Below are 27,093 nucleotides of genomic sequence, written 5' to 3'. Positions count from 1 at the left end.
TATATAATACAATAGTGGATTTAACATTAGGGGCAGTTTTCCGGACAGGGATTAGACTAGTCCTAGACTAAAATAAATATAAGAGCTATCCAAACTGAAAAAAGCTTGCACTGACATATCTTAAAATACATCAGTGCCCTTTGTCGCAAACAGGTATTGTTTTTAGTAAGGCATGTTTGTTATATAGTTATATTTCATAATTAAACTCTAGTCCTGTCTTAAGATTGTTTGGGAAACCACCCCTTTAGACTTAGACTTTTTATGTAACCTTTTCACTTTAAAGGGGTCATATCATGAAAATCAATTTTTTTCCATGTTTACGTGCTATAATTGGGTCCCCAGTGCTTCAATCAACCTAGAAAATGTGAAAAAGATCAACCCAGTAACTTAGTTTTGTAAACCATTCTCTGCAAGCATGTGAAAAAATAGATCATTAAAATGTGGCTCCCCTTGTGATGTCAGAAGGGGATCTTATTATAATAATACTACCCCTTAATCTGTACCATCCAACCATGGCACTGACATTTAGCGCAGAGTTCAGCTCATTTGCATTTTAAAGGACACACCCAAAAATGATCTATGGGCTATTTTCATCTAAAACTTCACATACTGACTCTGGGGACACCAAAGATTTATTTGACATCTTAAAAAAGTCTTGTAAAATCTCTCTTTTAAATTCTTTGGTGAGATAAAAGAATAGTGGTAACACAATACTAGTGTAGTTTACAATTCTCACTATTAACTGTTTGGTTATTAGCATTAATATTACTGCGATATTGGCTGCTTATTACCAGGTATTAATGTCTGATTCTGCAAAACCTTCTACATTCTTAATCCTACCCAATTCCAACCAATACTTAAACTTAACAACTTCTTTACTAAGTATTTAGGACTTTATTGAGGCAAAACTAGTTCAAAGTGAGTTAATAGTGAGAATTGGATCTTAAAAAGTGTGACCAGAATAATTTATGTAGTTTTATATAATTTACTCGAGTCGTTTCAAGCCGATGTATAATCTACTAAATAGGATTTAGAAAGTCATTAGCAATAATTAACTAAATATTTTTTGGAGAAAATAATTTGTACAGTAATCTAATTTTCCCCTACAACACTTCTCTGTTATTGTTCCAGTTTTGTTGGACTAACTCATTAGCATTTATACAAATTACTATTTTTTGTATATATACATATTATTTTATATAATCCCTGCAGACAAAAATTATTACAAGTTTCTGAAAGATGTTCTACTGCAGAGCTTCTTCTGTGTTTGGTAAAAAAAAGCATAAATAGAATACAAATTTATTATACATCTACACAGTTGATAAATATATATGATTGATATGTATTTGATATGTATGTCTATGTATTTTGCCTTTTTGAGTCAGGTTGTCATCGCTGTGAGCACGTGACTCTCGCGTGCCCTTTAAGTGTGACGTCACCGGCAGCGCACGGGGTGTTCCCGATGCGCCGCGTCGCCAGCTGACGGAAGTGAGGAGCGTTTGTGTCGTCTGTGAGGTTCCTGCGCTCCGCTCGTGTCATGAGATCAGCGCGTTTATTATGGCCGCCGTACCGGGTTTGTGTCATAATGACCGGAGCGACGACGACACCACCGCCGAACCCGACGAGTCTCTGCAGCCCATGCTGAAGGCCATCGCGGACGAGCGGAACCGCCTGAACGTCAGACAGGATCTCAGCGGACTGGGTCAGTACATCAGCTGTCTTCTGTCAAAAAACACAATCATCAATAATAAACATCAATGAAACGTCACGATAATGTGACGGGACCGAACCGCTATCGGCCGCTTTTGTTTTCAGTATAGGTCCTTTTATGACGTCATTGTACATGATTAGCGCCGCCGCGCTCTCTCTGCCCTGACGTCATAGCCGTCTGTTCTTGTTTGAACGTTAGAACTCATTTATCTGTCTGTCTGTCTCTCTATATATCTGTCTATCTGACTGTCTCTGTCTGTTTGTCTCTCAGTCTTTTGTCTTTGTTTGTTTTTTATCCTCTTGTCTGTCTCTCTGTCTATTTGTTTATCTCTCTTGTATGTGTCTGTTTGCTTGTTTGTTTGTTTGCTTGTTTGTTTGTTTGTTTGTTTGTTTGTTTGTTTGTTTGTTTGTTTGTTTGTTTGTCTGTCTGAGGTTGACCTCCAGTCAGGTTGTGTTCAGAGGTCACAGGTTAAATAGCTGTTCTAGATTAAGCTGTTGTGATAAGAGGTCACATGTATGTAAGAGTAGTGACAGGACAGCAGTATACACCATGATCGGTTTCTCCAGGGGTGTATTCCAGTGAAACCCTAAACTTTCGGTTGATTAACCCAAAACCTGCTTACCCTGATCATGTTGGTTTTAGGGGCACCTGTCACCTGATAAGGGTTAGTTCAATCAACCTCCTACTAGTAAACGAGAGTTAATGCTCACACACAGGGAATACATGAAAACATTTTCAGATTTTTTTCATACCCGGGTATAACCAGTTTACTGTAATATCCACCAGCAGGTCTGTGATCACTCGAGCTCTGTACAAGATCACCTCATTTAAATATGACTTCATCATTTCTGTGGGACAATAAGACGTCTGACATTGATCTGACTCTGTTAAGACATCTTGTGACTTTGTTAGGTTTATAATCACACATATGTCACTTTATAAACTCATAAACTCATGTCTAGTGACTCACTCTTCTTCATTTATATTCATCTCATTCAACAACACACAAGCTCTTTTCTATCTTATTTCATTGGTCTATAGTCATGTGATGTGATGTAGGGCTGTGCAAAAATATCGATATTTAAAAAAAAAAATTCAAATCCCTCTGTTTGCGTCAAACAACCTCCTCTGCCGCTGCTGTAGTCACTGTCCAGTTGTCTGCCATATACGGCCAATGTCTCAGAAGTTAGAGGTAGTGAGAAAATGTCAGAAGGCTACGTTTACATTAATGCATATATCCTTTAAAACGCGTTACTTTTGCTACGTTTACGCCTTTCATCTACACTACACCACCGTTTTCGACCCTCATGAACGGATTCATTCGTAAACGCTGCAGACCCTGTTTTAGTTTGAGAAGTCAGACGTTGCTCTGAGTGTAAATGAACGTAGACGGAGTCTTATGTAAACAAACAGCGGATGTTAATGTGACAGCGCATCATTTTCAAAGTAAAAATTATTTTTATTCAGGTAAATGGAGGTTTGCAACTGAGGTTTTGCCAAAAATAGTAAACATCTACCAACCAGCTATTATAAACGCTATATCTGATTGTTTTAACATGTATCATAGATAATGTCTGTTTTATATTTATGTTTGAGTGTTGTTGGGTTTGAATATTGTTGTAATGTTGTTTATGTTGTGTTTAAATTTAGTTACCTTATTACGAAAGATATTTTAAACGCCATATAGGGCGTTGTAAAGGTCAATATGAAGGGATAATTGTAATGGGTCAGACATTATTTTCGAGTTCAATTTAACTTTTGTTTGCTACTATAAAAAGAATTTCGTTTCATATAATTTGTCTCTTAATTTTAATCAATGTGTAAATTAATAAAAACAATACAATCAATGTCATATTAATATTTAATGCTCGTTTAGCCGATTGCGCTTTTTGCTATTTCTGTGATGCTAGTGGAGGACGTGCACGAACCTCGCACACTTTTAAAAATTAATGTCATATTAATTTTAAATTAATTGATCGCACACCGAACAGCGAAGGGTAAGGGAAGTTAAGTTATTTGGTGTTTTTCTGAAGAATACAGTCAGTTTGTACTAAAATTTTCAAATGGACTATAAGATCATAAATATGAACTGCGAACAAGGAACTATTATAAATATAACAGTGTGAAATGGCTGAAAAGGAACTCCCTACATTAAAGCAATAAGCATTTGCTGAAATTTATTTTGCTTCAAGTTCGATACTGTTTAGTACTGTTCACTTGAATGCTTCCTTTTTAAATCATAAAAACCTTTTTGTTTGGTTTAACATCAACATTAACCTATTAATCATATTCATATGTTGTAGGGGGGACCTAGAACAATATAAGACTTTCCCAAACACATTTTTATAGGTTCAAAAATAGTCTCTGTTGTAGTTGCCGGCAAATGATCCAGGTATGAATTTTATGTCAGCCCTGATGTGATGTGATGTGAGGGTCTTTATGTGCCTCTCTTTCATGTTTTGCCCCTCATGAATATTTAATTCTCTGTGCGGCACTGATAAGTTTGACTCTCTAGGTCAAACAAGAGCTACCACAATGAATAAAACAATCTGCAGGGTTACTTTTTTGATATAGTCTACTGCTTTACTTGTTGATTTGATTTTACTTGTTAATTATGTTAATATTAAAATTCAGGCTATTAATGGAATGTGCAACACACCACCAGTAAAACCTGCCAAATATTAATGAGCTGATTTAATTACTTTCAATCTATTGGTTGGTATATCAGCTATAGCAAGAAAAAGGCCAAAATAACAAAGTGATAGTTTAAAAGAAAGATACTGAGTGATATAATGTCAGCTGTATAAAGTTTCTCTATAAGATACATAAATACTTGAAATCTGTAATAAATATATTCCATCATTAGATGTTGAACTGTTAAATGGATCCAATTTATGTTCAGTAAAATAAATTTAATAAAGCAATATTATACCACAGGGCTGTTGAATGCTTTATTCTGATTGGCTGAGAAAGGTGTTGATTATGTTTTGACCTGACCTGTCAAATGTCTTAAAATAACCACCAGATCGATGTCTGTGTTGACCGTGGTGTAGGAGGAGTGATTGACTCCGGTCCTTTGAATTATTTAAAAATAATGCACACCCGCGCTGTAACTCCGCTTCATGTCGTGCCGCATTACCACTGTGAGTGTGCATTATTTTCAAATAAGTCAAAGGACCTTCAGCATTTATTCCTAACATAAACTAGCATACCTCAATGCAAGTGTTTTTTTCTTATTTTATGTATGATTTAAATGACAAATGTTCAAATAAGTGGGCATGTGACAAATATTGAAATTGGCTAGTTGTTGGTTAAAATCAATATCAGCAAATTACATTTATATATTTCTCTATATATGTGCATCCCTACATAAGAGGAAATGATTGTGTAAGTTTTCAGCTGTAGAAGAAGTGAAAGTTTGATGAACATCATCAGGACTTGGAGTGAAGGTTTGTGGTGTGAGCGATGTGTTTCTCTTTAGAGGAAAACTAAATTAACGTCATGTTTGGCCTGATCATTCATTGTTTCTTCTTATGAAAGTTGTTGTAGTTAATTTTCCAAACCAGGCTGACCTTTCACATGTCTAGTGAGTTAGTTAATCTGTCTGGAGACATCAGAATAATCTTCCTCTTTGTCATTGTGGATGTGAAAGTCGTGATCAATCTTGTGTGTTTTATTGAAAATCAAAGAAATCAAATGTCAAGAGATTATTTACACTGTTGACAATGTAAATTCATCCTCGTGTCAAATCTTTGAAGGAACTTCATCAACTTTTCACATAAACACAGTGAGTTAATATGTTTCTCATACAAACACCTGTACGGCTTCTCATGAAGAGACTGCAGAAACCATCATAATATTAAATTATTACTCGACCTGTATGGAAATAATCTATATAAAAATTCTTCACAAATGATTTTGTTTTATGGTCCAGAATACTAAAAATAACAGCATCACTGTTTCCAAACAACATTGTTAAGTTTATTTTTGGATGAAGTGTTTCTCAGTATGAAATGAGTCGAGTGGTCTGTCATCTCTTTATACGTACTCAACTTTACAAATAAAAACAAGAGAAATATCTGATTCTCACTTCCTGGTTTATGTTACTTTTTAACTATAAAAATTGTGCAAATACAGCCGTTGTGCCTTTAGATGATAAATGTAATTGATGCATTTGCTATATCATGATTAATGTTTTTGAAAATACATATATGTGTGTGTATATTTTACAATGTACGTATATATTTAAACTGTAAGATGTTTGTTAACATGCCACTAACTGTGTTTTTAGTTTAGTATTGCATGACATTATTACCATTTACACAAATCAGCATTATAGACACACTTTTCTCTCATAATAAAAACAATCAATAAATAAATAGTAAAAAAGATGTAGGGCAGACTTGTGTTTATCCATCAAATTGAATTAGCGAATATAAAAGTGAGCTGTGATATGATTGGCTAATAATGTCTGTATGACTTTGATTACATCAACAAAATTAACTTCAGTGAAGATCATTTTACACTAAAAACATTATTATTAAATCATCAGATTATTATTTCGGTTGTCCTTCATTGAGATGTTTTGGTTTGTTTTAGGTTGCTTTAAGGATGACCGTATAGTCTTCTGGACGTGGATGTTCTCCGTATACTTCATGGAGAAATGGTCTCCTCGTCAGGATGATATGCTCTTCTATGTGAGACGCAAGCTCGCGTACGTCAGTGAAGACAACACTGAAGGGAAGAAGGTAAGATGAAGTTTAAGTCAATTAAAAGACATTTAAAATTTTGAGGAAAAATTATATGATGTCACCGGAAGTTGTTTTGAGATCTTCTGTGTTTTGTTTCATTCAGGCTTTTTCATATTCATTAAACATGTTTTTATATTGAGTATTTGAGCACTTGTTAGATCCCAAGGAAAAAAACGATCTATCTATCTATATCTATACATCTTTAGTTGGCCACATATAAATCACTAATGTTTTAGTAGATGTCAAAAACAATTAAAAGCATGACAAATATTTTTCAATTTTTTGCTCTAAGACGTTGTATTCTGAAGCAATAAGTCACATGACAGTAATTGGCTCAGATATATATATTGGGAAAGACCGAGTGCTCATTAGCAAGATGCTGCCGTCTGAACAACTCATTGAAATGAATGGGAATGCTAACAAATAGCTCGGTCCAGACGCTAATCACAGATCAATAAATATCCACAGTGAAGGTGAGATGATCCTCAAAAACAAACTGATCCCAGCACAGCAAACACGAGTTCTTGTGTCTGATTTCTGTCATCTTTCTTGTATGTTAAGGTGGAGGTTGAGGTTTACAGAAGAGACTCCAAAAAACTTCCAGGTCTGGGAGATCCCGACATCGACTGGGAGGAGAGCGTTTATCTCAACCTCATCCTGCAGAAAGTAAGAAGACTCTTCATCAGTATCATCTCTGGTGCATTATAATCGTATCTGATTTATCATCCTCCCCTAAGCTGCATTATTGGTGTAATTTGTCTAAAGTGTTGATGTAGTTTATAGTGTTTTTTGTTATCCTCAGTTGGACTATGTGGTGACATGTGCAGTGTGCACACGCTCAGATGCAGGAGACATCCACATCCACAAGAAAAAGTCTCAGGTAAACAACATATGATGTGTGCATTGATCTGATTGTGCAACTTGGTCATTCTCTGACATAACTGCATTAGAAAAAGTACATCTGAGACATTTTAAACTTTCTATCAGAAATACATCGCTGTCAACACGTCACGCTGCATTAATGCGTTATTAATGCGTTATTAATGCGTTATTAATGCGTTATTAATGCGTTATTAATGCGTTATTAATGCGTTATTAATGCGTTATTAATGCGTTATTAATGTGTTATTAATGTGAATTTAAACAGCATATCTTTATTTTGCAGCAAGTGTTTGCGTCTCCAAGCAAACACCCCATGGACAGCAAAGGTGAAGAGTCCAAAATGAGCTACCCCAACATCTTCTTCATGATCGACAACTTTGAGGAGGTAACCCCTAAACCCCTCACTAAATCCTCAAATCACATAAAGCAAAGATTGAGTAACGGGAGACTCGTGGTCACAGGTCAAAGTATCGTCATGTGTGTCTGAAACAACAGATCTGTGATCAGATTAGAGTCTGTATTGAAGTGTTAGCTCAGCAGTATTTTGTATCTTTCACAGAGATATGTTTCTGTAATGTTTACACACGGGTTAAAGCAATAGTTCAGATATTTGTGCTTTTTGGAGCTTAAATATTTTGGATCCTATATGAGAAGATAACATGATGACATTTTAATATAAAATTCATTTAAAATTTTGTTAAATGTCTGTGTAAGAGTGAATTATGAGAGATGCAGTTAAACTATTCATTTAACTCTTGTCCTAAAGAGACCATCTGTATTTCTCTAAGTGCACTTAATAATATCAGTCAGTGGACCTCAAACAGGCCATATTACACCTAATCTGAAGATATGTTATGGAAATATGTTTTAGTTTTAAGTATTTGCAGTGCATATATGCTTATACACACATTTATAGATTGAATGCATGGATATGTGTCTATGTGAAATGATTTCATGTGTTGATTCAGATGATTAAAGTATATACTGACTCATTAATGAACACTTAACAGTATTGATAAAGTCCTGATGAAGTTGAAGTTGATTGTGTGTTTTGAGGAGGTGTTCAGTGATATGACTGTTGGTGAAGGTGAGATGGTTTGTGTTGAGTTGGTGGCCAGTGATAAAAGCAACACTTTTCAGGGCGTCATCTTCCAGGGCTCCATCCGTTACGAGGCCCTCAAGAAGGTTTACGACAACCGGGTACGATAACAGACAACTAAAGTAATGCTGACCACACACATGCTTTTGCATAGGTTACACAATGTTTCTGTTTCAATTACTCAGACTTTAACTCTTAAAACATCAATTGATTTCTTTTGTAAGGTTAAGAAACGCTAGCATCTTAAGTTCCATTGGATAAAATCGAATTGATAAGATGCAATACATCAGGAAGTATTAAAGCACAAATACATCACATGTTCTGTGGCTGACCAATCACATTCATTAGTTCATATGGCTTTAATAGTGACACACACACAAGTCATTAAATGCAGATTTGTCTCGACAGGTAAGCGTAGCCGCTAAGATGGCCCAGCGGATGTCATTTGGTTTCTACAAGTACAACAACATGGAGTTTGTAAGGATGAAGGGTCCTCAGGGCAAAGGTCACGCTGAGATGGCAGTGAGTCGAGTGCCCACCGGAGACACGTCACCCTGCGGGACGGAGGAAGATCAAGATTCACCACTCCACGAGAGAGTCAGTCAAACCATGTTTTATATGTGCATTCACACAAGCAGCTTATATTCCCACACAAATAGATTTACAACTGATGTTTGAGAGAATAACGAAATTAAAGCACATGACTCCATTAAATAAATGCACTGAATTGCAAGAAAAAGTTTTTTTTGGTTAATGTCAAAATTCCCCTGTGGGCAAACCTGTGGCAGGGAACTAAAACTTTATAAAGGTGAAGTGGTTGAGGAATAAACGGGCACTGTTGAGAGACACTTCTCCTCTTGATAATCTTTACAACTTATTGTTCATTGTTTATTTTATACAGCACAGTGTAGACATCGATTACCAGCACTTGACTGGTGAAGGAATGTTGTGGGTTTATAACAAGTTAAACTTGATCAACAATACTTCTGGCACAAAGTTGATTATGACAGCGAACTCGGTTAATAACTGACACTAGTAAACATTAAACTACAGAGTTTTAAAAGTCACATGACCTAAACATTACACCAGCTGACATGAGACTAGTATGATAGAAGCACTAAGGCTGGATTTACTCTGCAGATCTCGATGCCCAATTCAGATTTGAAGCCCAATTCAACCCGCTTACATCATCTTTGTTAAAGCAACTCGTATCTGATATCTGCATTACACTAAACACTTTGCAAAACAATTCAAGGTAGACATACTGACCCAGAAAAGCTTAAACCACAGAGGAGAGGACAAACACAAAATGATTATACAAGATTATATCGCTTTATTTCTGTAACAAAACATAAAACTTTAATATTACTCCACTAAGAGGAGCCGTCGTCCTCCATTGGGCTGCTAGAAGAGTCATGTGATGATCACGGGTGCTGTCCACTTGGGTTGACGTCATTTACCAGCGTCACATTTTTAATGAGGAATGGGAATATCCAATCTGTTCATTTATATTGCGTGTATATCCAATTTATTTCCACATATGAATGAGGTCTGAAACCGATCGACGTCCGTCATTTCCAATCTGTGCCACATGAAGGGGAAAATCGTGCAATGTTAATGTGGCCTTAGTGACCTCATTTGAATTTACACATAATGATAAGAAACATGACACAACTAGCTGCCCATCACAACTGCTGCTGTTGTTGTTTTGAAGCGGTGAGATTCCTTTAAAATAGATTTGGTTTAAAATGCATCTTGTTTGTGTGTCAGGTGACATCATTCAGCACCCCGCCCACCCCAGAGAGAAACAGACCCTCCTTCTTTTCACCATCACTGAGGCGCAAAGTTCCCAGAAACCGAATCGCAGAGATGAAGAAATCTCATTCAGCCAATGACAGCGAGGAGTTTTTCAGGGAGGATGATGATGAAGGTAACCTTACTCAGTCTGTTATTATTCATCAGCATCAGCAGGTTTGGGTTAGTAAAGACATGACTGAGCAGTCCTGACTCTTTAATGTGTTTTAGATGATTGAAAAATGATACTGACTTCTCTGAAGCATATATCCAAATAAATCCTCAAACTGTAATTCTGGCTCCACTACTTTAATTTACTTTTTATAATTTTTACATGATGATAGCATTAAACTGAGATCACTAAAGTCGCATTTACATTGCATGTGGCACAGATCAGATATGACCCAGTAATGTGTAAGCAGGATAATCAGTTTCAAGCTTCACCCTATTCATATGTGGAAATAAATCAGATACATGCATTCGTGTCTGCAATGTAAGCGGACAGATCGAATATTCTCATGTCAAGACGTGTTGTGTGTATTAGATGCTTCTTGAAGACAGGTGGACTCTCCTCCTTGTGAAGACTTTAGTCAGGACAGTCGTTGTTTTATGCTTTGTTTTACACAACATGGATGTCTGACATGTGATTTTCTCTCTCTTCAGATCTTTGCAATGCCACAAACCTGCGCTCTCGATCTCTGTCGGGCACGGGTCGCTCGCTGGTTGGTTCTTGGCTGAAGTTGAACAGAAAGGAGGAATATTTCCTGCTGTATTCTCACCTCACATATGTGACTCTACCCCTACATCGCATCACCACAGGTACGCCAGCGTGAAAGGGATAGTTCACACAAAAAATTTATTTTTTCCTCCTCATGTTGATCTAAACCTATATGAATTTATTTTTTCTGATGAACACAAAAGAAGATATTTTGATAAATGATTGTAGGCACACACCTGATTGTCCACTAGATGCCGCTAAAATTTACACACCACACACGCACACACACACACCACCTTTATATTACAAAATCCTAGACTGTAAAAAAGATGGACGCTAGTCTCCGCTTCCATTGTGAAAAAATGAATGAAGCCACAATATCTTAAAAATGCCCGCTGTCATCTTGACATCATTTGGAGGTAGACTCTGCATTGTGAGGTGGAGCCTCGGTATCAAAGCCCCGCACATTTCCCTGTTTGACTCCATAACAAAACACACATATCAAGTTTTCACACCCCTTCTTAATAACATCTAATAACCAATTTAAACCAAACATAAAAAAGGAACACTTAAAAGTACATAAACATGTAAGAAATAACAAAATAACAGTAAGCATTATTATGCTGCGTTTACACCAGCCGCGGTAGAGGCGTGAAGTGCGAGTGATTTCAATGTTAAGTCAATGTGAAGACGCGTTGACGCACGTCTGGAGGTCTCGCGGATGAGGCGTTTGGCGCGGCGCGGAACACGCGATTCCGCCTCATTTACATGTCTAGTTCACGCAAATGGCGTGAATTGAGCAGCTGGTGCGGAACGCGCGAATGGTGCATTTTGCGCTTGACGCGGATTGCCTGGTAACGCCAGAGTTGAAAAATTTTAACTTTGGCGCAATTTTGCGCCGCATTAACCAATCAGGAGTCACTCATTCAACCTGAAGGAACGCTTAATATTGTCCGTAAGCAGTCACCCGGAGCTATACAACACACGTTCTTATTTCTATAAAGACAGGAATAAAAAGGACCTCACTTGGAAGAGTGTCAGTGAGGACATCGGCAACCTGGTAAGTTGTAATACAGATTTAACTTTTGAGTCACGTGACTTTTATCAACCCGCGCCGTTTATTTTCCCCCTATAGACGGTTTCATTGTAAGCACGTAATACACGTATGGATCCGAACCTTACTTCCGGTTTCATTTTTTTAATGGTCTGACTAGTTGCTAAACTAATCTCTTTAACAAATGCCTCGTCGAAAATAACAAATGTTTTGGTTTCGTAGGTAATCTATGTGTTGTTTTTTGCTTGTTATATAAATAAACTACGTTTAAAGTACTTTGTTGTTATTTATTCTTAGCGGAGTTTACCGGAAGCTACGTGCAGCCGCTTGTTTATGTTGTTACTGCTGAAACGGTCTATAGTAAGGTGACCAAATACAAACCGGTAACTCTGTCGATAAAAGCACAATCAACATCAGTCATCTTGCAAACAGACAACCCCATAGAACTTGCCCCTCCCACAAGAAGCAGATTTTGCCTCTGACACACATCAAATGCTTGCTTTTTCCCCGCGTCTACTTCGCTTTAGACGCGCGAATGCATTTAAGCTGTTCAAGCGGCAAACTAGGCGTGGTAGACGTGATTTTGACGCCTCAAACGCGCCTGTAAAAGCAGCATTAGGAAAAATTTATTTTAGGTTGAAATGTAAGTAGAGATTGTCTTATTTGTCCTATGATGACGTATAGCTGAGTGAAACGGCTTCTAAAATTAAACAAGGTAAAGCTGAACTTGAATTAGTTTATTGAGAACTGATTGAATCATTTGAAGTTGGGTCGTGTTGTTATTTGCTAATCGCTGCATCTTCTCCTGGACCCCGCCCACCTGCCGTACCAAATGACCGGAAGTAAAGAGAGATCGTTTCCAGGAGGGGAGGAGATTTGAGTTTTTGATTAAAGATTATGAGGGCAAATTAATAAAAAAAATACCACAATATTCCAAAACATAAGTTTAAAAGGACTTTAAAGTGTATTTGTTTTTTTTACTTTGGCTCACATTCAATTTGTTTACATGGAGAGGTCAGAGTTTATGACCTTTACTGCAACCAGCCACTGGGGGCCATCAAAATGTTTTGACATCAGTTTTAAAGATGAGTGCATCACTCCTGGATTAAAATTGGGGTTTGTCCACCATAGATGAAACTTCAAAATCTGCTTACATTTGTTTAATTTCGTAGTTTTAATTCTTATTTTAATAATAGTGAAGTTATTATGTGTTTTTGTGTCCAAACACTTAACTGTTAGTATGAGTAATGATTAATACAGTATAATCCATGTTTTGTAGATATTCTGGAGGTGAGACAGAAGCCCATTCTGATGACATAACATTTCCTGACTTGAGAAAACTAAGCTACCAAGTGCCTCCTCACATCAGGCCCTGAGCATCGGTCATCTGATGTCTGGACAAACAACCAAAAACTACAAACTACACAACAGCGTAAGAGAAGAGGATAAGATTAAAGTCCATCAGAAGTGCCTCTTCCACCTCAACATCTGTGTGACCGGCCCAACAGAAAGAAACCTGACGCTGACACAAGAAGGGAAATGTTTATAAGAAACTGAATAAACGAATGTGGTTCTTGTAAATACACCGCTGCTTATATACTCAGTGAAATGGATCGACTCCACCCCCCTCTCTCTCTTAATCCCGCCCCCTTCCCGAGACACTCGTAGGTTTCACGATATTGCCGATTTTGTGCATAGTATATTTTGAAGAAAGGGAAGTTCCTGCAGCTCATAGGCCTTAATACGTCGCTAACCAGCTCATATATAACAAACATCGTCCGTGTGACGACTTTTTTAAACGCTGTGTCCAGCTGTGTCTGTTACTCATTGTGTTTGAGGATCTTTGTCATATCCAGATACTAGTGAAGATGATGTGTTGACTGGAGGAGGATGGACGCCCGCTGTGTGACACTACCATCACAAACACGTCTGATCTTTCATTTCTCTGTGAGTGTTTGTAGAGATGAACATCAGTTTAGATTCATCTGTTGCTATGAACTTTTTGCACTAAAGGGCTTTTGGATTTGAAGATGTATAGCCGACCCAAACTGTCTTGTCAGTATTCATGTTTTATATCTGTGTGTGTGTGTGTGTCAGCTGAATGTATTGATCCGACAGCTTTAATATCCATTTGATATTTGATAGGCAAAGAAGTTGCCAGCCATCCAGCCGTATTTTGAAAGGATTTTACGACTCTGCTTTAGGTTAAGAGCTGTTTTTAAGAAAGCCTGTTTAATCGCTTTACATGCGCTTTTGTATTAATGGTACTTCAGCAAAGTTAATGTGCATGTTGTCATATTTATGTTGATGATATATAGCTACACTTTTCTTGAAAATACACATTCCAAAAAAGTTATTGTTGAAGTAAAACATTGTGCACAATTACTGAAAATGTATTGTGGGATATTGACATGAAGATTGTAAAAATGATTTTTAGTTTCCTACAGTGTGACGTCAAATCCGACCGTCGAAATGATTATCAATTAAAATATTTATTACAGATAATGATTCCCGTTCACACTGCAGATCAATTCGGTTGTCACTTCACTTTCAGATCTTGATTTATGAGGTGACAATCGTTTTAGAAGTAAATTTCTCTGTGTAATTTCTCGAATCGCTCTTGTTTGATGGTTTGATGTTGGTTCTTGTGGTACTGATTGAGGTCAAACACACTTTATGAGTTCTTCAGTCAGGATTATGTGATGGATGTGAAGCTTCATGTTCAGATTCAACAACTTCAGGTCCAACATGAGAAGAAACACAAGAGGGCAGCAACGATTCGCATAAAAAAAATGAGTCAAATCAATGACGAATAAAATCTGTTCTGAAAGTGAGATCTTCACATTATTTAATAAATTACTTGATATTAATACATTTCTTTGGATTGTTTTTGGCAATTAACACTAAGGTGTATTAGTAAATAAATCTGAAATTTTTCAGAGATGAACATAAATATTACAAGAAGTTGATCAATTGTTAAACACAATTTAGCTGAAAATCTGTTTACAAAATTATATAGGTCTATAATCAGCAGATAAAAGCATTTTTCTACTATCAGACATCAGCCGATTGTTTAAAACCAGCAGATGATGGGCTGGAGAAATGGATCAGAACTCATGTGTAATTGTTATGAAGTGACTCACAATGAGTATTGCTTTGGTGCCCACGTAGACCACTGGCATAGTTTGCCCGCAAAAAGTCTGTGAGGTGCCCGCCAAAGCACATTCTATGACTAGTCTCAATTTTTTTATGCATGTTAACATTTTAAATGGGTCATATTATGAAATCTGACTTCATGTGCTATAATGTCCCTTATGAACATTAACCATGGTTTTATTGTGGTAAAAGTGTAGTAACCATGTTTTTTTGGTGTATTTATTACTATCAGCAAATCTATGGTTTTACTACACTAACTATGGTTTAACTATGTTTTTTTGAAAACCATAGATCTCAAAACCATGGTTATTTTGTGGTTACCATGGTTTTACAACAGTAACCATAGTGTTTTGGTTTTAACAGTAGTAAAACCATGGTTAATTTTCATAAGGGTGGGTCCCCAGTGCTTCTATCAACCAGGAAAATGTGAAAAAGATCAACCCAGTTACTTAGTTTTGGTAAACCATTCTCTGCAAGCATGTGAAAAAATAGCTCATTGGGATTTATAATACCGCCCCTTAATCTGCATATGAGCATTTAGTACAAAGAGAAAATTATTGACAGCACAATTGAGTTTCAATTTCAACAAACCACCATTATGGCGATCAGTGTTTGCATTAGCATGATCTCATTTGCATTTTAAAGGAAACACCCAAAAATGGCACATTTTAGCACATACAAAGTGTCAATTTTAAAATGTTAAATTATCTGTGAGCTATTTTGAGCTAAACCTTCACATATGCGCTCTGGGGACACCAAAGATTTTTTTTACATTTTTAAAAAATGTCATTATATGACCCCTTAAAACAATGATAAAACTTAAGTAAAATAAAAAACAAAAAAGTTTAGTACAGACTATATCAAAAAGTAGCCATCCAGATTGTTTTATCCATTGTGATAGCCCTTGCTAACAAAAAGGTTGTAAAGTAAAAATACTTCAATACTTTGAAACATGGAGTAAAAATAAATCAGTATCTACTAGTATCTGTAGATGTCAATTTTATATTGGTGCTTCCCTCCCATAATTTGTACGTTTTTTTACTAACACTATCCAATCAGGCAGTAAATGGTTGATGTCTATTACAATTAAGACAAATATCACAAAACATAAGCTGCATGACATCACCAACAACACTTATTCATGGCTTTTCATTTGATTTATTAGCAGTCATTGAATCTATGGTAGATCTAGTGCCACTTAAACACATAACCCAGAATATAAGGCAGTAAAAAGTTCAAAAAGCAAAACTACTCATTTACACAGATCATCAAGGGCTCATCATGGACATCACACGGTTTGGATGACACAAACTCTTCATCCTGAATAAACATTCAGACAAATACAAAACAACATCTGATCCCTGTAATGATCTTTCATGAGGTTGCAACGTAAATCTTTCCATGCATCATTTTGTTCTTGAAAAAATAAAAACTTAAAGGCAACTGAAGATTTCAGCATGTTTAATGTTTAATACTGAGCACTAAATGACGGCTCTTTATCAACATGTGCAAGTATGGAAACCCGTACACAACACATCCCTTACTTACAGATGAATTAAAAATAAACCATCCCACATAAAACTGTCTGCTCCGTCTTAACCTCGGATAATTCCTTAAATAGCAGCTCAATTAAAACTCCAAGGAATGTTGATAGATCCAGACTCGTGTCTTTGTTATAACAAAAGAGAAACTGATGCGATGAACAGCGTTTACAGTAGGACCACAAGTGATTTCACAGTACGTGAGCCGATTTGTTTCACACTTACAGATGATTAAACTGGACATAAAAGAACGCTTTGAGCTCGGACAGATCGAGTGAACTCGGTTACGCGTGTATAATGTAACCGTGGTCGTGCGAACCAAGTTTAGTCCTAAACGCTTATAAACATGAGCACGGACGCTTCAGGCTTTCTTGTCCTGGAGGATCTGATGAAGCTCGTCTGCGTCCTCTGATGTTTTGACGCGTATGAGCACGGGAACGGGCGTGCTGGGGTTCTTCTCGTCCACGGGAGGGTTTGGCACACACACCACCATCACATTGTTTTTGCCAGTTCGTGAGCAAGGCATGGAGGAGGGCACCATGATGTTCAGCAAGATGTTCCCTGGAAAGGATCAGCAAGATCGGTTTTCACTTCCCATAAGTATAAACACAGAGGAAATAACTCTTCAATAATGTTTCCCAGTCACAGAAAGTGTTGCAAAAATCTCTTTTAAATATTTTGAAGAGAGCAGTAAAAGGAAACACTTAACTTACCCAAGTTGGTATCTGCTCGAACTAACAGCTGAAGTTTGCCATCAGTAACCATCTTCAGATGCAGCGTTCCCACACCCTTTTCTTTAAACTCGCTGTCTTTCTTATAAAACAACTTGCATCTGTGACAAAAACAAACATTTATCAGAGGTCTAGCACATACATGTGAATATTAATGATGTATGTAATAATACAAGCGTGTGATTGGCTGTGTACTTTTTGGAGTAGAAGGCGTCTTTCTCCTTGATCTCTTTAACCACAGGAACAGGGGGCTCGTCTGACTCCTCACCGTTTTCATCTTTAACAGAAAAACACAGTCAATTATTACAAGAAACTGTCGTTAATATAGCAGGAAGAGTCATGTGTGTGCGTATAACTATTAATTTCAAATATTTACATTAATATACTCAATATGAGAAAGTTAAACCTGAACAGAAAACTACATTTACTTATGTGAACAATCATTTCTCATTCAGTGGATAAGTGCCTGGATGGGTTACAAAATACTAAATATATTCTCGTTTTGTTAGCAATAGACAATTTAAGATTATTGTGAATATTTTGATAAATTTACTGCCTCATGGTGCGTTCACACCAAACACGGATAAAGCGTTAAACGCGAGTGATTTACATGTCAAGTCAATGCGATAGACGCAATAGACATCATGTGACACGCATGACACGTTTAGCGTTTAATGTGCGTAATGAGTTGAAAATAAAAAAAAACGTTGGCGAATTTTGGCACTGCGTTATCCAATCAGGAGCTTGTGCTAGTAGTGATGTGATTACGACGCAGGGAGCTAAGGCAGAAATACAAAACAACAATGGAGGACAAAATCATTGTCACTGAATGTGGACACCCGGAACTGTACAATACATCTTTGAACTTTTTGAAAAAACAGGAATATAAGGATCTGGTTAATTGTAAAAAACTCTTAATTTGAGTTACATGTATAGACGGTTTCATCGGACCATGTGCGCTGATGTGCGACACGTCTGGATCCGAACTTTACTTCCGGTTTCGTTTTTTTAATGGTCTGACTAGTTGCTAAACTAATCTCTTGAACAAATGTCCAGGGTTTCCGGCAGCACTTTTCAGTTCAGGCGGCCCACCTAAGCTGGGATACTCTACCACCTTAACTAGGTTGTCCAAAAAAAATTTGCTGCACAAATGCTGTCAAGTGCATCTCAGAGAATGGCGTGGACGCGCTTCAGACCACGAGCGGGCACACGCGCCACATGGCCGAAATGAGAGAAAGACATGATCCGTCACTGTCTGAAGGATAACTAGCCTGTTGATAAAACATTTAATTCATTAATAATCTAGTATGTGTTCATTTTCTGTCATAGTTTCTTCAAAATTGAGTTTTATTTGAGTGTTTTAAATAAAAATATTTTCATCATCCCGCGTACGCCACTTTGATTGCCACGCCCCGGCCACTCCCACCTGCACAACCCTACCACCTTAACTAACACATTTTCTACGGGAAACCCTGAATGTCTCGTCGAAAATAACAAATGTTTTGGTTTCCTAAGTAATCTATGTGTTGTTTTTTGCTTGTTATATAAATAAACTACGTTTAAAGTACTTTGTTGTTATTTATTCTTAACAGAGTTTACCGGAAGTTACGTGCGGAACACGACAGCCGCTTGTTTATGTTGTTACTGCTGAAACCGTCTATACATATCGAGACTACAAGCTAGCTAAAGCTGGCAAATTGAGCGTATTCGCACCTGAATTTCATACACAAAAAGCAATTTAATTCAAAATGTTTAAGTGTCCAATGACGCACGAATAGCGATTTATTCACATCTGGTGTGAACGCACAATCAGGATAAAAACTACGTTTGTAAATGCATGCTTTAGAAATGCACAGATTCTAATATGATACTATTTCTATAAACTGAAGTGTTTATGTTTTCACAGTCATGTTTAACACAACAGCTATTATTAAAAATACAATTAATATAGACATTCCTGCCAAGTTCATTTGCATACGTACTACAACATCCATATAAATTATAAATTACACTTAAATACATAACTAGTATAATCTAAGTAAACATCTCTAGACAAACAGCAGAGATTTCTAAAGTAAAGGTGAGCATTCAGTCAGTGTGGATGTTGCTCATGTACCTGCAGTTTGGCTGTTTCCGGCTGCGCTGACAGAAGTTGAAACCGCAGGAGCAGCTGCTCCGAACGCAGACGTGCCTGACGACGACGATGACGAGAAGGAGAAAGACGGAGCTCCGCTGGACCCGAGCGAGCTGAGGACAGAGCTGTCCACCTTCTGTCCAAACTTAAAGGAGACACCCGGAGGAACGGCAGCACGCGCCTCTGGTTTCTCTGCAGCTGCAGCGTCTTTCCCCTTAAACGAGAAGAGCGAAGGTGCTGCACTGCTGCTGGAATCCCCCGCGACAGAAACTGATGCACCGCTCGACTGAAGCCGCTTCTGTTCCCCTCCAAAAGACGTGCTCTCTCCTGCGCCGTCCGACGTGCCGCTGCCGTATTTCTTGTCGATGCTTGCCAAGTGTCGCTCGTAGTCGCGGAAGATGGGGTTAAGGTCACACAGGGGGTTGTCGTTGACGTGCTTGGTGATCCAGTCGCGCACTGAACAGTTGAGTGCGGTGAGCTGGCGATTGTATTCTTTACTGCCACTGCTGGAGGCGGAGCCATTAGAGGTGACATCACCGTCTGTGGGTTTAGAGCTGATGAATGTTGAGAGACCTGGGGATGAAGAATGAATAAATGTGTACATTTATTAAATTCTCCAACTTGCACAGAAGATGTAAATCTTAGACTGCAGATGCTCAAAACAGACTTGAATTAAAATGAAGTCCAAAAAGAGACGACACAAGATTAGGTATGTATATTGAGAACATCCTGAAGTGTTTTAAAACATTTGTACGAGACTTACCGCTGTTGGTCTTAGCTGGCGTGGATGAGTTAAACCCTGTGAAAGATGGAGCGACTGAAGCCACGCTGCCATTGGTCAGACCGGACAGAGGCTTGAACCCAGCGCCGTTACCAAAGCCAGAGAATGATGGCGTCCCTCCTCCCGGGGTGAGCGAGAAGCCCTTGAAGGCTTTAAAAGCTCCTCCGCTCTCTCCCTATGAGAAAACAACAGAAGTCATGTATGATGACAGAGCGTCAAGAAGCGGCTGTGACGATACATCGTATTCCCCGTTAAAAAGACCCGGCTAAAATCGATTCTGAATCGCAAGGCTCCGATTCTGTGTTTCATGCACAGCTTGTACTACAGCTCTGTGATCAGTAAGAAGTCCTAATCAATCTAAAATCACTATGAGTTTGAGTCGTTTATAATGTGCATTTAAAAAAGCAAACACAATCATTATAAATATTCTTTATTATCATGAAAAGACCTGAAAAGTTTTGAAGAACGGTGATATAAATATTATTTTAGAAATTTCCTGGAATTTACTTCTTCTGTGGCACAAATGACGTTTCTACACGAGAGCGCCCTCTGGCTTTTGGATGTGGTGGCATTTCACCCTAATTCATTCAAATTCATTCATTGAGAAAATGCGCATTTGCATGATTAATCAGCACAGCCCTAGCGTCAAGGGGGCGTCACAGAATGCATGCTGGGAAATCTGAGGGCCGTTACCTCTGAACCTGTATTACGACGCTTGGCCTTCTTGATGGAACGATTCTTTATCACATCTTCACTTGCTAGAGAAAACATTCCTGCCTGAGAACAGAAAACAATCTCATGTTGGCTTTTTTGGAATTTCAAAAATTAAAAAGTCAAGCAGAGATGACGGATTATTCAAAATCACTCCAATTGAGTTCAACTGAGTAAAAGACGTCATGTACGTCTGCGATGACATGAGAATGAATCAAAACACAGAAAAAAAGTTTTCATTGAAAGTATGATCATCACCTCCTCATTTTCATCTTCCTGGTCCCAGTTCCTGTCCGTCAACTCTTTCTCTGCGATCCGCTTGGCCATCACAACTTAACTGTCAAAACAACAACAACAACATGGGATTGGATGAGAACGATTGAAAATTGACATTTGTTGTCATCAACATCAGAACCAACCAATCAATCAATCAATCAATCAATCAAATCACAAACGATTTAACCCTACATTTATTTTAGAGTTATGCTAATTCTAGTCGTAGACTTTATTTAAGAGTTGTATAAAGTTAAAGGTCCCAAAGAATGCATTGTAATAATCTGTTAAATTATTATCTGATATCTACATAAAAGGTTTGTGGGTTTATTAAGTGCAAAAATGATCCAGAGTCAGTTTTACATGTCCATTTAGGATTTGTCTTTATAATGAAATGGTCTATTATTATCTTATTTGAAAGAGTCATGAATAATAATGTTGAGCTCTGCTCTGATTGGCTGTTTCTCCTTCAGTAGCTCTGTGTGTGTGTAAACAGATCTTATGCTTGAGTCTGTATCAGATGAAGATACAGATTTTGATGAATAATTAATTGTTTGGAGATTGTTAATGGACGTTACTTTCTGAGTTATGCAAAACGTAACTTTAACATCAATAGTAGAACTTCAGCCTAAACGGTAGCATATAGCGCTAACTATGATATAGCCTTACCATATAATGCTTACTCAGCAGTCACAACTTTATTTTTAACAACATTGTACATATTTTAATGTTGTGGGTGTACATCTGGAATGTAACGTCACAGTTGGTGTTATGTTGTGATTGGTCTGTTTTTTAGTGGTCTTTTGAGGTTTACATAAGGAGGACACAATCGTAAATGTCATTATCATACAGTTTTACACTGTATGGCACCTTTAAAGTTTTAGAAACACGTTCTTCTCTCTTGATTGCTTGTATCATCAAGGTCATCGCATTAAAGCCCTCTGTCAAGATCACATAATAAATATAATGAAGATAACTGTTGAAATTCACACATGTTTGAGTGATCACGACTCATTTAAGAATCATTTCCGTCACTTTCCATTGAATGACTACCGGCAGATGAACATTAACGACTCGATCGCGATTTATCGCGGTTTGTTTTAATCTTGAATCTTGATATTGGGCATGTGAAACGCTTGGGAATTCTTACACGTTTACATGTTATGATTAAACGCAGGTTATGTTTAAAAAGGCGCGAGTCGCGGGCCGGCACTTCAATAAAGGTAAATATACCGTGACGCGTGACAATGTGTAATTTATCACTGTTAAATATCGTTATAATCGTACCTTACACTTTTTCCCGCCAGCCGCTCGCGCCAAACCAACAGTGTCGAATGTTCGAGTGATGTTCGCGGGATCCTCGCGCATACAGGAAGAGCAGCAGCAGGCCGCGAGTTCACACCGCCATCTTACAAACGGAATATTCGCGCGTCCACATGCAGCATCGCACATGCGCGGAAAGCCGCAACGGACTCTGGGACATGAAGTCCAACGGCAGTTTTTTTAAAGGTGCCTTAATCGTTAATTTTCCTAAAACCTTTCATTTTTTTATAAAGACTTTGTTTCAGAAGACTTTCAGTCATAAAATATGAAATTTATAATTTAAGAAATACAATTTGAATACTTTTATACAGAAATAGGCTAAACTATCTCAGTTCCATAACCAACAGTTTTTTCCCTTATTGGGTTTATTTAAAATGCGACAGCAAAAGAAAAACAAATATATATAAATCATACTATATAGAGTAGATTAGGTAAAATGGGAAATGTGTGTTTTTGGAGACCAGGAGCATGAGCTGGTAGGTGGTTTAAGCGGGTCCTCCCAGCTTGGCAAAGCTGGTCAAGCTGTTGGGTCAGCTGATCTCAGGTAAAAACTTAAAAATTGACCAAAAAAGTAACTTAAAAAGGTGACTAGACCAGCTGGCTACACCTGCAAAACCAGCTACCAAGCTGGGAGACCAGCTAAAACCAGCTCACCAGCTTATGGTGGTTTTAGCTTTTTTCAGTAGCGTATAGTTTTCATTTTTTATTTTATTTATTTATTTATTTATTTTTTGCTGAAGATTTTGCAATATAAAATTCAAAAGAACATACTGCAGCATTAAATCGTGTATCAAAAACAACAATTGTTTGAAATAAATGGAGATCATTTTCGATACCAAAGATATCAAACAAGTATTTTCTTTGATACTTTTTCTTTTAACTTTATCCCTTCCCAATCCAAAGTTAACATAACAAAAAAAAATCATAATAAAATTTCCAAATGTAAAAAGGACAAGGGTAAAAAGTGTGGCTTTTATCATTGATAGTATATTTTAATATACTATCAATGATAAAAGATGGTAACATTTCCAGGTAAGTAGCCTACACATTTTAATTAAATGTACACACCATGCATCCCAATTCACCTGTCCGTTTTAAATAATATTCAAAATAAGAATAAGTATGTCCCAAATGGCCGTATATGTATGTTGAAATGAGTTTCCGGATGGTCTGCTATTTCTAGCCAACATCCTGCACATCCATGTACAGTAAGTAAGTAAACATTAAACATGTAAGTTGATCTGTGTAAGATGCCTCTTAAATGTGCAGGTTAGTGTGGGTGGAGATATTTTGAGTCTTGTGTTCCCTGTAGTGTGCACTAGATTGAAGAACAGGTTGAAGAACAGATGGCTGTGCTCCAATCTATCTGAAACTTGCACTTCTAGAGTCTTGAGCATCTGTTCAGGGTACTGTACGCAGTTTAATGTGTGACATGACATACTGTATCCCACAATGCAATGCAACACACTTTATTTTGACTCTTTCTGTTCCAAATCTAGTCATGATTTATGACCAACATGAATTGAAGGCTAAAGGTTGATGAAATATCAGCATGCATGCTATTTAGTTTGTTAGTTCAGACACGTACAGTAGGAGCAGTAAGTTATGAGTTATTCAGCGATCCCGTGGGCATCAGGGAATTAATGTTTTACAGGCATGGAAAACTTAATTTAACTCTAAAAACGTGAACAAGATACAAGAACAGGCTACCTGAACACATCTAAAGTCTTCTATTGGACAATGCACTGTATGTTGATATTAAAAGTAAACATGGTAATAATGCCACACAGCCTACATGACTGACCTGCACAGAGCTGGCATACAAGCAAATATTTTTTATTGAAATCATTTTACATAATCTATAAAACGTCATGGAAATATTCTGAAATATTTTGTTGGTTGGAAATACAATCACTACAAAATGATTTTCAAAAATCATTATTCAAATGTGACCAAAAGAAAAGAGTGAAAAGAGGTGAAAGCTGAATGTAATAATGGACATCATGGTGCTAGTTCAAAGCTTTGTCAGACTTTTATAAATGTAACAATTATATTTAATAATTAACTGAAGAGAAAGACTGAATAACATTTATAGAAATGATTCATATTCCCAGCAATCCCATTAAGGTGCAGATTTATCAAAAGAGGTCTACATTTGCCATTAAAATAAAGGTTTTATTTGTTCAATGTATGACATTGGTTCACAGACATTTTCTCTAGATCACACATCACTGCACAGAGAACAGCTATTGACATCATCTTTGATTACATGTTAGATAGACAACTTTTTTATTATTACTCTAGAAATAAGCCACTCGGAGCATGTTGTAGTGTACTATAAATAAAGTTGTGAAGTGCACAGAAAAAAAATGATTCATTGATTTTTTTAAGGTAAGTGGTTGCATGCAATTAAATTGTTTTTAGTTATCTTAGCAAAATTTAATTGAGTTTATCTGAGTAAAAATGAGTTAAATTCAGCAATGCTACTATTTTCTAATCATGTTAGTTTTACTTAAATATAGAAATACAAAGTTATTATAATACAGCAACAACACACTGCAAGCTAACTAACTAACTAACACTAAACTGAAACAGAAGATTACATCTTCAATGTAAATTCTTACAAATCAAGTCATTTACACTTAAAGAGTAATGATCTCTGATCAAAAACAACACAATACTCAACACGTCTGCAGAATAGTAACCCAATAAAAAAACAGAAACTCTTTCAAATACTAATATAACAACATATTAAACATGAATAAGTCCCCTCTTTTCTTATCTTAAATTAAAAATGCATAAAATATTTTGATATTTACTCGCAAAGCATGCTGGGAACTGAAAATCCCCACCCATTTTTAGCAAAATAATATTTTTTCAGTAAAACCAAAAACGATATTGTGATGGATTAAATGAACAAATTATTTAATTATGTTAAATTACATTTTAAACAATTTTCAAATAGTATGTATCTTAAACACATGGTTTAGTTTTTTAAATTTTACATATTTCAGATTTCATTTTCAGCATCTTTCATGGCCTTTTAAAAACAAAATCACTTTATTGCGTACAATAGTGGGATTGTGTTTGATTTAGAGTTTTCGTATTTTTTTTATCTCCTAGTATGAATAACAATCATAAAATTGCTTGTAGTTTCAAAAACACTGATATCCCAGCATGCCTCACTTTGGTATGATCACGTGAACACTTGTATTTAAACTTATGATGATTCTTTAAGTCAGATATGAATCAGCAATGCTGGATAAAGTCACGAGGGATAATGATCATTATTTACTGCACTTGACGCGTGTCTTAATAGCTCATTTGTTCGCATGACATATTTAAATGTCAATCAGGCAGCACAGATCGGTGCGAGTGTAATTATGCAGATTTAGTTAACATGCTGTAATTAGTGCAGTGAATGGATTAATGAACAGGGAATTTAATTGGTTACTCTTAATGGAGATGTCTCTCTGTTATTATCTGTCTTTGGCCAACCATTTCAGCACCATAAAGAATTTACTGTACATACTGTAACTATACCTTTTAAAAACACTTATACAGGATTTGACCTTAAATAAGATTAATATTTATCTTAAAGAGAACAGTGATGTAAAGTCATCTAGATACTGTAGTGGTTATTAAAAATAAACTGAAATATTTGAATATGTAAATCTTTGTTCTAGCATGTTTTCATTTTGCACTTTCATTGACACATGGGCCTTAGATCTTTCAGAAATACCAGCTTGTCTAATTAATTAAAGATGCTCATTTATAAGACAACATGTCAGATGCACTTAGAGGGTTTTGCATCCGAGATCTATAGTTGACAGATCAGATCTGTCTGTTTATCTGCTGGAGTGACACGAAGGAAACTCAAATATTGTGTTATTAAAGTCTGAGTGAGATTCAGGAAAGAGATCTCTAATATATGATCACAACAGGAATGTTCAGATCTCAGGCATAAAAGAGACATGAAAGGAGACAACGGCCTTCAGAAGGCATTCACATTTGATGTTTGCAGTAAATATTGAGTAATATTTCTCGTCAACATAATTCAAAAAGTTTTTATTTCATGTTCCTCTGTTTCACAACCCAGTGAGCTGGCAGAATTTTAAGAGCTTTTTCATAAGATAAGCAGCTCAAGTCGCCTTTAAGATTATATTTTTAAGCTTATTTTGGCTAATTTTAAGTCAGCGTTGCTGAAAAAGACAATCCCATAATGCACTGCAATGAAGCAAATGAATGTCAATTATAAATGCACCAATCCTGTATCACGAAATTATGTACGTATAGTCACGTAAATTTGTGAGTCTTTTTCGTGACACTTACACGTTTTCCCTCTTTTTGCGTGAACATGTCACGTATTTCTATTTACGGGTCACTGTCACGTATTTGTTACTCAACTGTTTTGTCCTATTTTTAAACCATTGA

At 36.8% G+C, this 27,093-nt stretch overlaps 2 protein-coding genes across 11 annotated transcripts; one reads left to right on the top strand and one right to left on the bottom strand.

Annotated features, from left to right (window-relative positions):
* The first annotated feature begins 1,427 nt into the window (after positions 1 to 1,427).
* kiaa0930 lies at positions 1,428 to 14,482 on the top strand. Its single transcript, XM_055191034.2, has 10 exons — positions 1,428 to 1,702; positions 6,311 to 6,459; positions 7,024 to 7,128; positions 7,265 to 7,342; positions 7,628 to 7,729; positions 8,404 to 8,544; positions 8,852 to 9,040; positions 10,214 to 10,373; positions 10,901 to 11,056; positions 13,289 to 14,482. The coding sequence occupies exons 1-10, from the start codon at positions 1,558 to 1,560 to the stop codon at positions 13,327 to 13,329; spliced, it is 1,266 nt and encodes a 421-aa protein (XP_055047009.1). The 5' UTR covers positions 1,428 to 1,557; the 3' UTR covers positions 13,330 to 14,482.
* Positions 14,483 to 16,609: 2,127 nt separating this feature from the next.
* Positions 16,610 to 27,001, bottom strand: nup50 (nucleoporin 50). 10 transcript variants are annotated; one of them, XM_055190942.2, is made up of 8 exons: positions 26,989 to 27,001; positions 21,322 to 21,402; positions 21,046 to 21,129; positions 20,335 to 20,527; positions 19,554 to 20,144; positions 17,633 to 17,714; positions 17,420 to 17,538; positions 16,610 to 17,267 (listed from the first exon to the last, which is right to left on the bottom strand). In XM_055190942.2, exons 2-8 carry the CDS (start codon positions 21,388 to 21,390, stop codon positions 17,068 to 17,070), a joined length of 1,338 nt encoding a protein of 445 aa, XP_055046917.2. In that variant the 5' UTR covers positions 21,391 to 21,402; positions 26,989 to 27,001; the 3' UTR covers positions 16,610 to 17,067. The 10 variants fall into 10 exon arrangements, with proteins under 10 accessions (XP_055046917.2, XP_055046915.2, XP_055046916.2 ...); XM_055190940.2 differs by lacking the exon at positions 26,989 to 27,001 and adding an exon at positions 22,624 to 22,784 and having other exon boundaries at positions 21,322 to 21,400; XM_055190941.2 differs by lacking the exon at positions 26,989 to 27,001 and adding an exon at positions 22,629 to 22,782 and having other exon boundaries at positions 21,322 to 21,400.
* Between the last annotated feature and the right edge of the window lie 92 nt (positions 27,002 to 27,093).

Source organism: Misgurnus anguillicaudatus, chromosome 1, assembly GCF_027580225.2.
Source record: "Misgurnus anguillicaudatus chromosome 1, ASM2758022v2, whole genome shotgun sequence".
Lineage (NCBI taxonomy): Eukaryota > Metazoa > Chordata > Actinopteri > Cypriniformes > Cobitidae > Misgurnus > Misgurnus anguillicaudatus.
The sequence above is the reverse complement of the archived record's forward strand: the minus strand, read 5'-3'. Positions and strand labels throughout refer to the sequence as shown.

Bases quoted from the DNA above. Each gene is read 5' to 3' on its own strand.
- nup50 (XM_055190939.2), bottom strand. From the start codon at position 22,704: ATGCGCGAGGATCCCGCGAACATCACTCGAACATTCGACACTGTTGGT. The intron at 20,145-20,334 runs GTAAGTCTCGTA...CTTCATCCCCAG, and splicing joins GCCAGCTAAGACCAACAGCG to GTCTCTCAACATTCATCAGC. The intron at 17,268-17,419 runs GTAAGTTAAGTG...GATCCTTTCCAG, and splicing joins TCGAGCAGATACCAACTTGG to GGAACATCTTGCTGAACATC.
- kiaa0930 (XM_055191034.2), top strand. From the start codon at position 1,558: ATGGCCGCCGTACCGGGTTTGTGTCATAATGACCGGAGCGACGACGAC. The intron at 1,703-6,310 runs GTCAGTACATCA...GGTTTGTTTTAG, and splicing joins ACAGGATCTCAGCGGACTGG to GTTGCTTTAAGGATGACCGT. The intron at 9,041-10,213 runs GTCAGTCAAACC...TTTGTGTGTCAG, and splicing joins ATTCACCACTCCACGAGAGA to GTGACATCATTCAGCACCCC.